The sequence below is a fragment of the Falco peregrinus genome, chromosome 3, assembly GCF_023634155.1.
Source record: "Falco peregrinus isolate bFalPer1 chromosome 3, bFalPer1.pri, whole genome shotgun sequence".
Taxonomy (NCBI): Eukaryota; Metazoa; Chordata; class Aves; order Falconiformes; family Falconidae; genus Falco; species Falco peregrinus.
In genome coordinates, this window is record NC_073723.1 from 108,286,838 (window position 1) to 108,302,047 (window position 15,210).

The 15,210-nt window shown below is 36.4% G+C and overlaps 1 protein-coding gene across 2 annotated transcripts in view; it reads right to left on the bottom strand.

Annotated features, from left to right (window-relative positions):
• The window catches only part of PRKCZ (protein kinase C zeta), a 67,548-nt gene that overhangs the window by 45,310 nt on the left and 7,028 nt on the right, over positions 1 to 15,210 (bottom strand). For both annotated transcript variants that reach the window (XM_027787486.2, XM_055799335.1), the window contains exons 4-5: positions 9,216 to 9,305; positions 8,753 to 8,803 (exon numbers count right to left, since the gene is read on the bottom strand). In XM_027787486.2, the coding sequence (XP_027643287.1) occupies positions 8,753 to 8,803; positions 9,216 to 9,305 (141 nt within the window). The remainder of the gene's footprint in view (positions 1 to 8,752; positions 8,804 to 9,215; positions 9,306 to 15,210) is intronic.

Consider the following 15,210-nt stretch of genomic DNA (forward strand, 5'->3'; position numbering starts at 1 on the left):
TGAGCAGTGCTTACCGAGTCTAGGACTTTTCAGCCCCACCAGTGACAGGGCTGGGGGGCACAAGAAGCTGGGAGGAGATGCAGCCAGGACAGCTGGCCCAAACTGCCCAAAGGGATATTCCATACCATATGACCTCATGCCCAGTACATAAACTAGGGGGAAAGTTGGCCAGGGGCCACTGCTCCGGAACTGGCTGGGCATCAGTCAGTATTGTGCACTGTGTTTCGTACACTCTAGTTCTTTTACCATCATCATTCCTTATTATTTTTCCCTTCCTTTTCTGTCCTATTAAATTGTCTGTTTCTCAAACCATAAATTTAATTCTTTTTCCAATTCTCTCCCCCATTCTATAGGGGATGGGGGGGAAGGATGTGTGCGCATGAGACTCCATGTGGTATTTAGCTGCCTACTGGGTTAAGCCACAACAATTATACACTAATTCTAATAGCAAACCAAGGAAGTCTTCCAGTTTGCTTAATTCTTTTATAACACAGAGAATTAATCTCCCAAGAAAGCAACATTCCATCCAACAGCTTCTCATCTTTATGGAGAAAAAAAGTTGCATATGATACAGTCTTACATATCTGCCCTTTCATCCGGTCTGTTAATGGAAAGCTATACTGTTTAACACGTTAAAGAAAGCATGTTTAAATCTTTCAAATGAACATTTCAGCTTCTGGAAGGGGGTTTTCAATTCACACCACAGAGCAAAGGAATAGTTATAACAAACGTGCAAAGTTTACGCACTGCTTCCACCTAAAACCCTTTTGATTTTTAGCATGCTCTCCATTATCAGTGGGTAAGATGAGATCCACTGTGTAAAATCATTATTATGATACCTATTCCTTCTAACAAAATTCAGTAGTGCTATTGCTAAAAACAGTGACTGCACCTTGAAATTAATAGATCAGTTCCAACACCAGATCTATTGTTTCAGGCCCTACAATATCAAACTTACCACTCTGCCTGCCTGAGGCTTTCCTCTCTTTGCAATCCCTATGGGTAAGAATAGTTTTTATCAGAGTTGACAATCTAAAAACCAGGGAGTCCTACACCAGTCACAGGGCACCTGTGCCTGCTTTATTGAAGAACACAGTAGATAACCTAAATTATTGGAAAAAGTATATTACAGCATTATAATTATTACTATTATAATTAGAATGAGTACGTTACTGTAAAAGTAAAGAGGACCATAAGAAAATCTTTGAAGTTTTACTTTCAAACAGTTTCTGGTTTCCTTTTAAATATTTCCCCAGGTACTAATACAAGGACAAGCACTTACAGATACAGAAGAATTAGTAATGGAAGTTCAGAATTACAGATTAGGTGCTTCCTAGTCAATACTGAGAATATCAGTTTTTCATTTCTCCACTACCCAAGTCACTATCTTCCCCCTGTGGTTTAAGGACAGAACTGCAGAGTCTGTTCAACGCTTAACTCTTGCACTGACAGTGATGATTAGGACTCACATGCCTCTTCTGAAAACAACCCTTTCAGCATGCCTGAAGTTAGACGCTTCTAGCTTTTTTTACTTCAGAGGATTTATTTACCCTCCAGATTTGTACTGACAGCAAGTATTCAGTGGCTAGCCAAATGCTATCACTGCTTAGTCTTACAAGGCTTCACTCCTGAAGTGCTCTCCGTTTCAAAACAGCAGCACCTGAAATCTCTCACAAAATCCTGTTTTTCACACAGCAACTCAAAAATCCAAGAGATAGGTGTTGAAGAGCTCATTTACCTGCCCTGCAGGCCTCCATTGCTATTTCTGTGGCTCAGCTAAACATTAAAAAACATAATTTGCATAGAGCAACCAGTTTTAAAAATATTACACAGAATCCCAAGCATAATAATATATAATTAACCTTGACCACATCATTTAAGAGGTTAGTCATTAAATAGCTCTTTCAAGCTACTGAAACAGACAGGCCTAACAGGCTCACAGATGTCCATTAATTCGAACAAATAACAGCAAAATTTAGTTACCCCAAATGCCTGTACATCAAAAGTGGATTTACCAACTTATGACAAGTATATAGACTGGAAGTATGAGAGAGAACACACAGGGATTAAGCTAGACATTACATTCAAGAGAAGTTTTCTAAAACCAGGTGACATGTTTCCTGCACGATTACACTACATTCTGAGCAATAGCTAAGACAAGGGTGTGAAATTAAAAAGATAGCAAAAAAGAATGCAGGTTGTTGGTGATGACACCTTAAAAACTAGTCCAAGCATTCCTTATTCCACTGTATTTTTAGTTTATAGTTTACAAATTGGTGTACAAATATCTGTTAAGACATCCAGCATCTTAAAGTAAGGGAAGATATCAAACCCCACAATCAGATGCTTTGTAATTTCACACCTCAATTATCAAAAGGGAGGCCTAGCTCTTTACTCTTTATTGGTTGTTTCATAGCCAAGAAAAACATTTAGATTTTATAACTAAAAACATTAAATGATTATAAGCAAAACAGACCTTTAACTACAATTCTGTTTTCAGTAACTTACACCATCTCAAAATGTGTATTTTTCAAATATGCCACATATGAAAAAAATGTGGTACACTGTTAAGACTGGCAAAGAGATTTCAGATATTCTTCAGAAACTATGACACAGCTATTTTCAATGCCTAAGCAACAATATATCTTACATCAAAAATAGTCCAATTTTCTCCTCTGTCAGTTCAATTACTAAAAACCAGGAGAGGGTTACTAGCAGTTTCAAAATTGCCTAATTATCCAGTGCAATCCAATCTATGTCTTCAGAATAGTCTCTATGGTCGCAATAGTTCCTTTCTTCATTGGGGGATGAAATTGGTTCACGTGCTCTGAATAACCTAATCACTGCTGCCAATACAGTAACAAATGAAGGGAAAAACCTGCCTTATGAGCTAGAAAAATATTTACAGGCCACACTACCATAGCAAGAAGCCTTACAGAGCTATTTTGTAGTATCAGACAGAACATAAAGCAAAACAAAACATCTATGCCTGAAATAAAATAGCTCAGAACAATAATTAGGTTAGTCTGATACCTTTACACAATCCTACAATGAAATTTTCAAGAAAGATGGCTTGGGGAAAAATCAAGTCCAAACACCTAATTCTAAAATACCAAGCAGATAAACAAAGAGCGTAAGAGACATCCACAACACAGTGTAATCGTTACCAAAAAAAAAGGCAGCAAAATCAGCCAGAAATATTAGATAATAAAATCATTAGTCTATTATCACACTAATGCCGTAAGTACTTCTACATTAAAAGCATATTCATTCTCTTTTGTGAAATTAAAGGTTTCCTAGCCTGCATTCTTCTATTTAACGAAACCAATAGCAAAACAACCCTAAAATTTGTTAAGCACTACCTCCCCAAATCCAAGATTATTTTTAACATTGAATACACATATCTACTTGTTCAGATGTAAAAATGCAGAAGTAATAAACTAGCACAGTTTATTCTGACCATATCAGAAACTAAACCTTAATTCAAAACAATTATTTCACAATTAAAAAACACCCATCTAAGACAATCTACTAAACACAATTCAACAAAAAGGCCCTAGAACATGATGCTTCCAAATTGTTAATCTTTACATCAGCAATCTTACAATAAACAGGCCCTGAACACATACCGTCAGGGTTTTTTGGATACATTTCCTTCATCAGTCTCCAATATTAGCAGCAGCATCACCACGCACTTTTCTGTTCTTTTCCTCCTAAAATACATTCCCCAAGAGTCCTTTCAATGCAATTTTATCAGCATTTCTGAGAGGTCTCTCAGCCACATCCCTACGCACAAGAGGCAGCCGGAATCTCCGCATTTGTAACAATCTATGGCTGCAAAGGAGGGTGGTAGGCAAAGCAACTGTATCATAACCGAAATGCTGAGTTCTATTATCTACTGCACCACACGTACACACATACTGCATCAATGGCCTCAATTCTTAACAGCAACCACAATGATGATACATAAAATCTATAGAAAAAGCATGCATTACTCACTGGGTTTTATTCTTTAGCTTCTTCAGCATGTAATTCTTTATGCTTTACAATGTAGGAGGTATGAAATGAAACATTTTCCCTTTATTCCACTGATGCCGCTGTTTGAATACCATTAGATAGCAAGGACAATAGGCAGGATCAGCTCGAACATTAAGAGCAAATATTTAATGGAAGACTGGTTACCCCCGTCTCTCCCTTTCACATCTCTGCCTCATGTATCCAGGCACGGGTGGTACTGGCTCCCTTGAGAGGCTGTAGCTAGCAGCTGAGGCACAAACTAAAACATGGCATGGATGTCAAGGAGCTGATGTCACAAAAACAAGTATTTCTCTGATAAAACCGGCAATTCCATTAGGGAAGTCCTACAAATCGATAGAAATTGTTCAGCTGAACATGCTTTGTTATACAATGCACTGCAGCACCAAGAGCGATAAATCAGATCGAGGTCTGTCAGTGTAAATAAGCTGAGACTACAATAACTAAGTTATAAAACTGCCAATCAGACACCATGCTTTGTATCAGGGTATCACGAAGGCTATCATGAGCACAGAAGAGAAATACACACCTAAACATGTCAGAAACAACCTTGTTTAATACCAATTCCAAAAGAATAGCTGATCTACTAAAAAAAGTAAAAATATTTTTAAATACAAAAGACTGGCCTAAGTCTGCCATCTTTATCAGGAAACATTGTGATAAAGTATCCACGGCTCCAGTCCAGCAGATGCTAGAAACGCCTGTGAGAGGTCACATTCAGTATCTGGGAAGAGATGCAAGACGTTTCAGGAATCCTGCCACCTCACCCACGTAGCAGCACTGCCATTCCAGTGTGTGGGGATGGGTTAACTGTCTTGCTGAAGGTAAAAGGTACTGTTCATACAGCAGCCATACATTTATAGTGTGAGCTGGGTCTAGGCAGGAAAAAAAAAAAAAAAAAAAAAAGAAAAAAGAAAAAAGAAAGAAAGGAGCACAAAAATTCAGGAGCAAAAGGAATAGAGACAATACACGATGCTGGAGACTGTACAAATTCTATCTTACAGACAGCATCGCATCAATATGAAGGTAGGTTCTTCAAGCATGAAAATAACTTTTAAGGCACGCGAATAGAATTGAAATATTAGTCACATAGTTTATTCCGTTCATGGATTATGTGCATTTATTTCAAGCTTTGCTGGCTGGTACAATCTCGAAACAATTTAAAAAGGTCCAGGACAGCTAGCAACTATATTACTACATTTCAACATAAATGCAGAACATTCAGCAAGTATTTCTGCACTCTTCTTCCAAAGAATTGTTCTGAAGTAACTGGAGAGAAAAACCTACAACTCTACAGAAATTCACTGCAAAATATTTGCGATTCAGAAGATTACATACTATTAGAAATAGTCACTCCGTGACCCAATATGAACAAGTCTGAGCAACATATTGCAAATGAAATAATTTAGCATTCAAATAGTTTTGTTTAAAAATTCCATTTCAAGCTGTCTGCAGTTCTGTAACAAACTAAAAGTCCACACTTAGACTGCTAATTTAAGTGGAAGCCCATTTTGGATAGAGCGACAACTACAACTGTTTATTCATCTCTGGAAATAACTTGAGGCAAACTCATAAGCTCCTTTATAGTGTAAACATAATGCTCTAGAAAAGTGCGTGTGTAATATCCTCATTTTTTAAAAGGATTTCCTATGAAGAGAACTACAATGATAAAGCCACATAAAACAAGTATGTGAAAAACACCGAGTATTTTACAATCAAAGGACTATATTTTAGTCCTGTCAAAATAAATAGTCCTTTAAATAAACTAGATCACCAATATCAATAACTTTTCCATACAGTCTAAATGCAATGCACATTTTTGTTGTATGCCTTTAGCTAACAATGAACAACACTTGAATGCATTAGTTGATGCTAAATTAGTACTGATACAATTTAATAGGTCTGCTGTAAAACCATTTGAAAAGAGTTACAACTAGGCCACAATACCAGATTTCCATGTAGGCCCCATGGATGCAAAGAAGCAAAATGCAACGAATTCATTAAATTACAAGAAATCTGACCACAAATCACCTACCGAGCACATCCTACTAAGCAGGCTTTTTAAAGAATCAAAGCATCATTCAACGTGACCTGTAAAACCATGTGGGGAGAAATACCCTACAGACAGAATAACCAGGTCATCTGAGCCACACTAACCTATGTGCTTCTGTAGCTCATCTCATGGCTTGAGAGAACAAAAACATCTAACAAATTAACACAAAAAACTTTTCCACTAAAATATCTACACTTTTAATGAGATCATTAAATTGCAGTGAACTTTATTATGCCATATAATTTGCACAGATAACCCTTTTATCAACATCCTTGTCTCTCCTCCAGTTAGCTTACATTTCTTGACAGCACGTCCCATTTATTTGCTCTGGGTTTTCACAAATAAGGGCAAATAATTCTATTAGGGAGTAGCACCAGTCCAGGTTGGCACAACTCAAGTACTCCCTCCTTCCCTCTTCAAACAGCTACAGGAATGGAAGCACAGCTAGAGCCAGCTGGTTCTTTCAGTTCTTATACTGGGAAAGCAGAGTGGCACAGACACCCATATGAGCTCACTTCCTACAATTTTCATCCAACAAGTTAGAAGCAAGTTATAGAGACTTGGTCGTTCCATTCTTAACTGCAGAACTAAGGTGGGAGGCCCCCCAAAGTTAGAAATGTAAATAAAATCAACCTTTCTGTCTTCACTGAAAGACACAGTTGCACAGAACACAGTCTGAAGACTTATGAATGCTTAAATTTACCTTCAGCACCAAAGTCTGCCATGACAGAGCATGACAAGCATCCTAAGGCTAGCTAATCCCCCAATTCATCACTTGTACTGTAAGTCTCACAAACGCCAAAGGCACACAAGACACTGAGCTAACCCCAAACATCCTAAGATATCATTAACAAAGTAAGATTTGAGAAAAGTAACAAGGCACAACAACTGTTACTGTTGCTAACAGTATTCACAGAGGTTCAATTTTTGCCTGCCAATGCAAACCTGACCCCTTTCCAGGGAAAGGGTTCAGTTTAGGATGTAACACCTTCTGTAACTCAGGTTCCAGAATAAAGCAGCATTCCTGGTATACAAATCACATCAAGAACACATTTAGACCTAGAGAACTAAGACCACTCTGTCCAGAATGATCATGGAACGTGAGCCTGAAAATATTTTCCCACAGGTATTTTCAACCTGTCAAGCTCAATCAGAAAGTGACATCATAGTAAAACCCATACACTTTCAAAAGATTAAATTATAACCAGACAGTCCTCACCTGAATTTTAACTCATGGACAAACAAGTACTGAAATTAAGTCTTATTCGCTTACACATGCAGTAAAGTACATTATGTGCTATAGCAAGATGGACTGGTTATCCATTTCCTTGTTGGAAACTTGAACAAAATTAATAAGAAACCCACCAAGCTACTATTCTGATAGATACAAGAAAGTACACAAACAAGAACATTAAACCAGGCATGAAAAAACTCAGATATATGGAAAATAGTATACTGGAAACAGCTATACCAAAGTTTGATTGGCTCCCCCTAAAAGCCAACTGGGAACACCACACAGATACCATCTTTTTCCTTCTGGAAAAAAAATGAGGTGTCTCAAGGAAAATAATCTGTTTTGCACTTCTAATCTGCGTAGAAAACAGCTTATTTTCTCTAACTGGCTGAACAAGGACAGCAGAGAGTGTTGCACATTTACTTTTTTTTCTTTCTCTAAGACAACTTCAATAACCTATCCACAACATGAAAACTGCTTTTTACATGTAACCATTTACTGTAGTTGAAATGTAAAAAAATCATATTTAAACTATAATATTTCGGTATTTATTCCATCTCACTCCATCTTTTAAATTTCAGTAAAAGTTCTCAATAGAGCAACTATTAGTATAATAGTATTATTTCTCTAATTAAAAATCTTCTTCACGACTACTGACCACTGCACTACACATTTTAGCCAGTCTTCAATTGTCTTCTAGTATGCATTACTTGCTTTTATCAGCAATTAATTTTATCTGCTCTTGTATCTTCCTAAGAAAAGAGCAAAGGTCCTTCAATTCTTCAGTTAGCATTTGTACAACTGTGACTAGCCAAGCATCACCTGTTAACTCTGTCACTCAATTATTCACATTCTTTTCATTAACATTTACAGACATATGAACTAACATACTGATGACACACCCCTTCATAACAAAAAAGTGACTATACAGCTATTTTAATCCTTTTATCCCTGTGCAGTTAAGTTACTCTAATACAAGTACACCATTATGAATCATGTATCTTCCCTCTGGAGGTTTATGTACCTTTCACAAGATTTTTTAAGATATTAATCTCTAAATTTTTTCTGTATTAATAACAAACTAGTTTTTATAGAAAAAGCTCTATTTCCCTCTTCTTCAGTACATCACTTCTTCTCCCTGCAAGTTAAGAAACCAAGAGGACCACAAAAGCAAAGGACCACATTCAAATGCACATCTAAAATCCTGACATTTCCTCCCAATACTGGAAAATGAATATTAATCCTCAAATATTAACACAGTACTACAATGCTGATTTATATAATTTCTCTGTTGATAAAATACCAAGCACTTCACATTCTATTAAGAAACCACACAGCAGATACACGTGAAAGATTATGAAAATCTTTAAATATATTTCTCTTTCACGTGACTGAAAAAAGCTAAAACTGGGTAACATTTTAGTACTCACTATCTTCTCCTGGACAAGGCATGCCGGGTTTCTCTGGAATACTTGGGAAAACTAAAACAAAAAGATTAGATTTTTAAGTGAAAAGATTCTCAGCAGTACTTTTTCCTTGATTCTTGAATATGTTTACACAAAGACAGTTTCTGGAAGCCTTTAAGTAATTCTACGTGAGAAGTGACATTATCAAAATTTGGTTCCATACTAGCAAGGTCTTATATTTGACCACAGCATTCATAAATCTGTGCATTTCAGAACCTGAAGCCCCCTCAAAGCCTACTGTATGGTTTCAACTTTGTGCTCCACACCCAAAACAACACTTCCTTCTTACAACATCAAATTATAGGGCACCAGCTAAATATAGAACAACATTATCTGACACGCAAAGGAGTTGTTCCAATCTCAGATTTAAAATTATACTAGGATTATCAACAAATGCATACAGGTTCTTGAATAGTGTAATACTTGCCGTGAATAATCAGCCCTTCATCTCTGTTTTGACAGTACAAACGGAAGGCTTCTTCCAGTTCCATCTGAGATGAGATGGTACATGGGTCACCTAACAAAAAAGCAACATACAACTCTTCAGTCACGGATTTGCTTAAGTGGGGAATTTCAATTAGTAAGAAACACACGAGCCTCCAGGACTGCTTTTCTTTCAATCATTTGATATTAAGCTGGCATTTTGAACAAAGCCAAAAGATATCAACACCTTTTTTTTTTCTTTTCTTTGAATTTCATCAAAACTCAGTAGATATAAATATACTATGTTGGTTTGCAAGGGGACAACAAAATGCAAAAGTGAATAGATGTGCTTAAAGATCTTTTAACACACAGCAGAAAAAAAACCAAGATCACTTCCTAGTAACCTGAAAGTTTAATTCAAAATTAATTTACCCTTTGTTAAAAGGCCCATTAGCTTACCATCTTAACTTTGCTGACTGCAGAATCATGATACATTAACTTAAAAGTTATGAAGGTACACATAGATTTTAGTTGAGTCCCTCTTGCTAGACTGACAGAAAAGCAATCTATGATTACCAAGGGTAAGAAATGAGATACACAGATTAAAGTTACGGATGGGATACCAACATGGCAACACAGATGTAAATACGTAAGTAACGCAAAATTAATTTCTCTCTAAAAGCTTCTAAAATTTTCAAGGTTTGCTTATATGTTTTGAGGAAAACAGGTTCACATTTTTTCTTTTAACTTAGGTTTAGAAGTAGAAAAAAAGGAAACTGAAGGAAAAAGATTCATAAAACCTGCCTAGCCAGAAACAACCCTCTCTTTCAGAAACAGATCAAGCCTTAGTTTCTATGACTTTGTCTTCCATACCCGCATTCTTTAGTAGCGGATTCAACAAACAGAGCTTTCACGAGTTCTTAAAAAGGCAACATGCCAGCCACGATTTCAAGAGTACTCTAAAAAGCCTAACTATTAAAATAGATAAACCAGAAAAACACACATATCCCAAACTATGAGATATCATTCAGGATGAAATTCACAGGGAAAAGACTAAAACTGAGACAGAATCATTACAGCACACTAAGGCCTGGTCTCAAATACCACGCTTGATCCACAGTTTACTCCATTTCTCTGACATGTACTATTAGCTTTATATTAATAAAATACAGGAATGCAAGTATCGAGTCAGACAATATCCCCAAGGTATAAATCCTAATCAGTTTAAGTGAGGACATTTTCCCTTAATGTTAAACATCTGAATTGGAACGTAATAGCAGAATACCTCTCTGGTAGGCAGAAATACCATTTTAACAGCCCATAACAACCTCTGGATCGCTGGTCTCCAAACTTTTTCAGCAGCACAACCCATCATTAAAATTTTCTGAGCACAAAACCCCAATATCTACATTATAAAAAAAATACACCAAGATAAAAATTTCTAAAGGATGAGATAAATTTTAAAATCAAAATGTTTTTATTAATGGCACAAAAACTTAGCTCAAATTATTAAAAATTTAAAATATTTTTAGTAAGATTATGTGTTTGAACTGGCTTCATGACTTTTGAAAAATCTTTGTTTAACATTTTATGACATAGTGATTCAAAGGTCTGGTTCTAAGCTCAGTTTATTTCAATACTTGGTTTTAATGGTATCATAGCTTCAAAAAAGAAACCTCAAAATAATAGATGTAGATCCAAATGAAAGCAGCACATCATTGGCTATGCTTACTAAATTTTAACACTCCTTCAATCCCATCCACCATTTATGCAAAGGTTTTGCTGCCGTTCAGTTAGTAAATTTTCATCTTCCCTCATGTCAATCAGCTGTTCTTGCAAACTAATCTGAAAGTGTTGCATTTTTAACTAATAGGTTCAAAATTCACTGAAACTGTTTAGAAGACTTAACAAGTTAGAAGATTCTATATCCAAGTTTAAGTCCAATGGAACAATAGAAATATCTCCAAACCGATTTTCGAAATGCTGTCTCCATGTAGCACAAGTTCCTTTTGAAAAGCAGTTATTTTCTCAGTCATTGTGATCAAGTGTTTTTTGGGGTTTTTTTGGTTTTTTTTTTTTTTTTTTTTTCAAAAACTGCTAGATAGCATACTACTGACAGCCACTTGTCATCACAGATAATGTCTGCGTATTTGGAACATTTATTTTTTTGTAAAAGAAAAATACGTAACATCTTTAAGGTTAAGAACTCTAAGTACTTTGCTGCAAGATAATCAGCTAACCTCTCTGAGGTACAACAGTTTCCTGGTCACTTCTCAACATCACCAAGCATTGTAAATATTGTGCTATCTGAAATTTTTGGTTTTATAAAATTAATCACACTGATGACTTCCCGTAGCACTCTGTGCACTCCTAGCTCCAACTCCTTTGCTGCAACAGCTTGCCTGTGAACAATGCAGTGGATGAATTTCACGTGTGGTGCTCTTTGCAACCTTACTCCAGAATCTTAGACACACACACCCAGTCAAATCAGCCTCTCCATCAGGAGACTTACAGTTTTTCCAAAACACACTGCTTTTATTGAAGTCATTTACTCTAAGATCATATCTTTTCCAGTACATCTTTTTTCCTTCAGTGACTCTCAAAAAACTACATCTCCACACACCCTCACTATTTAAACAGAATCTAGCAAATACCATCAGCTGAGGCATATTAGAAACATCTGTACTTTCATCCAACCGTACCGCAAGCTTCCCACACTGCATACTTTAATACTTGTTTCTTCAAACTTTCAGCAGTACCTTCCATGCATCTTCCAAGCATATTTTCTGACAAATGAATGCATTTCAGTTGGTCCCCATCTTCTTTTCTATGTATTATTCCAGTCACTTTTACCATGACAGGAAGAACAAGTGTTTCCCCAAAGGTATGTGGCTTTTTGTCTTCTGCTAGCAAGTAAGAAGCCTCAAAACTGGCTTCTAAAATTTTAACTTCACATTTAGTGAAGTTTTGTCAAGTACCAAACTGAGCATCACCAGGCTTATAAAAAGCTAGAAACTTCCCTTACTCTAGATACTTAGTTTTTATATGCCTTGCTAACCATGACAGCTTCATACTATCATTATCCATTTTCTCAGAATACTACATACACTTAAGGTGAGGTTCATCATTAAAAACAGTGGATGTAAATACATATTTCAAATACCATTCCTGACAACTCCAAATCTTTGTGGCCGACCTCCTGTCACATCTGATTATAGTCATTGTTTTTACCTTGCAGTGTGGCTGACAGTTCATAGTTAAGAGTAGAAGCGTCAGCTCCACCATTTTCTTGTTGCTTGCCTGTGCTCACATTATTAGCATCACCTTGTGCGGGTTATTTTAGTTAAAACTAGGTAATTAATCCATAAATCCACTTAACCAGGCACACGTAAACTGCAGTGCGTCACAACACACTAAAAGCAAGCAAATGAGCGAAGGTGTCACTCTCAACTCCTGAAACTTTGTGGAACACCCACTCTCCCCGCAGCACACCTTGTGTCACATATGGTGGACATGACCATACGACATATGGATCAAGTGGTGTCACCGTCGACCCACATATTAAATGAAGCTCATTTTTAAAAATTAAGAATATTTTTTTCAAAGATAAAAGATACCACTCTTTGAAAGCCACTGCTCCTGATAATCTATAAATACTGCAATAATGCAACATGAACGACAAAAGAATTATTTGTATTGTAAATCAAAAATCCACATTCCTTACATGTTTGTGGGATTTTATTGTGACTGAGTTAGTAGTTCAGACATTTTGGATGTTGTCAAAAACAGAGAAACATTAAAAAAGCCCAACAGAAAATTCATTTTCTTCAGCTTTTTGGTATTTTTCTTTATTCATTAAGCCTCAGCAACTGTGTGCTTTAACATAGTTCAAAGAGAACATCTGTTCGTGCTATCAGTCAAATGGACTTAAATTACATGTGGCAATACGTACAAACATTCACTCATATGCAGAAATAGGATAACTCCTAAAACCTGTGAGGACTGAGGGCAGCCAAAACAGCAGGTTGGTTGAAACTGGAAAACTTAGATTCAGGAATTAGAAAAAGGGTCGTACAGGTATGTATTTAACCAAGACTAGAAGAAAACTTAATAGAACTGCAACTACAAAAAAAAAGAGAAAGAAATCCATTATGTTTAAGTAAAACTCAAAAAGCTAATGCAACAGGTAGCCAAAGCAAGAATAGTTAACAGGAATCACGTCTTAAAATCCTCCCAGTCAAAACCCATGAGATTTTTTTCTGTCCTACAAGAATCTTCCTTTTATTAGCAGTCATGCAGTTCTGATAGCTAAACACATGCAATGTATTTGTTCTCTGTGCACCTCTGAGCAGGTTATTTTGTATTAGACTGCCATGAAACTGAGGGGTAGGAAACTGAAGTTCCTAGTTGCCTTTGTCTTTCTTGGTAATCAGAAGATAAACAGTAAATTTTAAAAATAATTGATACCACTCCTTGATATTTTAAGAGGGCTGAATCTTCTTTGACTACAGGTTACCTCCTTCTTCAACCATTATTTTGAAATTCCATTCGACCACCAAACGATGTGACTCTGCTAAGAGAGCAGTGTAGGCCATCATTCAAAAAACAAAACACAAACTACAAACTAGTATTTTTTCATCTTTCGGCATTCGGTTCTAGGAGTTCTGCTGCAGACCGTGGCTTTGGCAAAGTGCAAGAAGAAAATTACCAAGCACCTGTGCAGATGTATAATTGCACCGTAGCTGTTTTCAACATACTAGGTCAGGAGTTCTGCCCACTATGAGTTACAGATGCATTACACTTCTGTTAAATTGCAAGCAGACACATAAATTCCAAAAGGAAGCAAAATAAAGTAGCAAAGGCACTCAGCATCAAGTATCCCCATGTCACTACTACTCACAACAACCAGAAGGCTCTAACTTAAGGCTGCAGAGAACTGCCACATTTTACAGCAGAAAAAAATATGCAAACCCATCTCACACCACGCCGATATTTCAGAGCCTATAGGAAAGGTAAAGAAAAGGTAAGTTTCTCTCACATACAACTATTTGTGGAAGAATAATGATAAACTGCTTTACACCTGAAGATAACTTAGAACAATGAGATCTGGCATCACCAACCTTTCCTGTGGAACCGCATAGGAAAAATACTTCAATAACAAATAATTTTTACGTGATTTTATCAACTCCACTTTCCACAAAAATAAAACTTTACACTATTTTCCCCACATATGAACACCCTCCACCATGACCACCTCCAATTTCTTTTTCTGGACATAACGTACTTTAAATATACTGGGCATTTTTCCTCACCACAATGGGGAAAAAACTTATTTCTGATAAGTTTTTACTTAATATCCATTATCTTTGAAAAATGGTACACTGAAGTATCAGTCGAGTGAAAAAAACCCACAACATGAAATAAAGGTGACTAGAATTTGATTGGTCATTGTAGCTTACATCAGCACTATATTAACAATTTAGTAGAACACTCCTTTAAATATAAACATCTACCCTCTGATTCTTGAAGAGAGTATGTTTATAATCAACACGACCATCAGTGACAATCATGCAGTTGCCAGGAACAACCACCATAAAAAGAGAAAACCAATTATTGTCACTGGAATTCTTAGCACCTACCTTCCATAAAACATGAAAATCCTCAAAGAGGTAAAGCCAGCCTTCTGGAATTACAATTGCATTGCTTCTCAGAAACACTTGTTTAAAAGAGAAATCACAATTCAGGAAACACAAATACCTATGTCATTCTGAAAGCTGACAGGGTTAAAAACATCAAAAAGTGATCTCGCCAAGAATACAAAATTGAGAATTTTGGGGGGTACAGCATTAGGCCTATGAAAGTGTGAAATTGAAACAAAGTTTGCATTCAGCATAGAAGTATGGAATAGCAAAATACTGAAGTTCTACGAAGACTTCACTTCTACAGAATTGAATTCAAGGGCTACCACAATCAACCATGATGCTTTGCAGCTCTTTCTT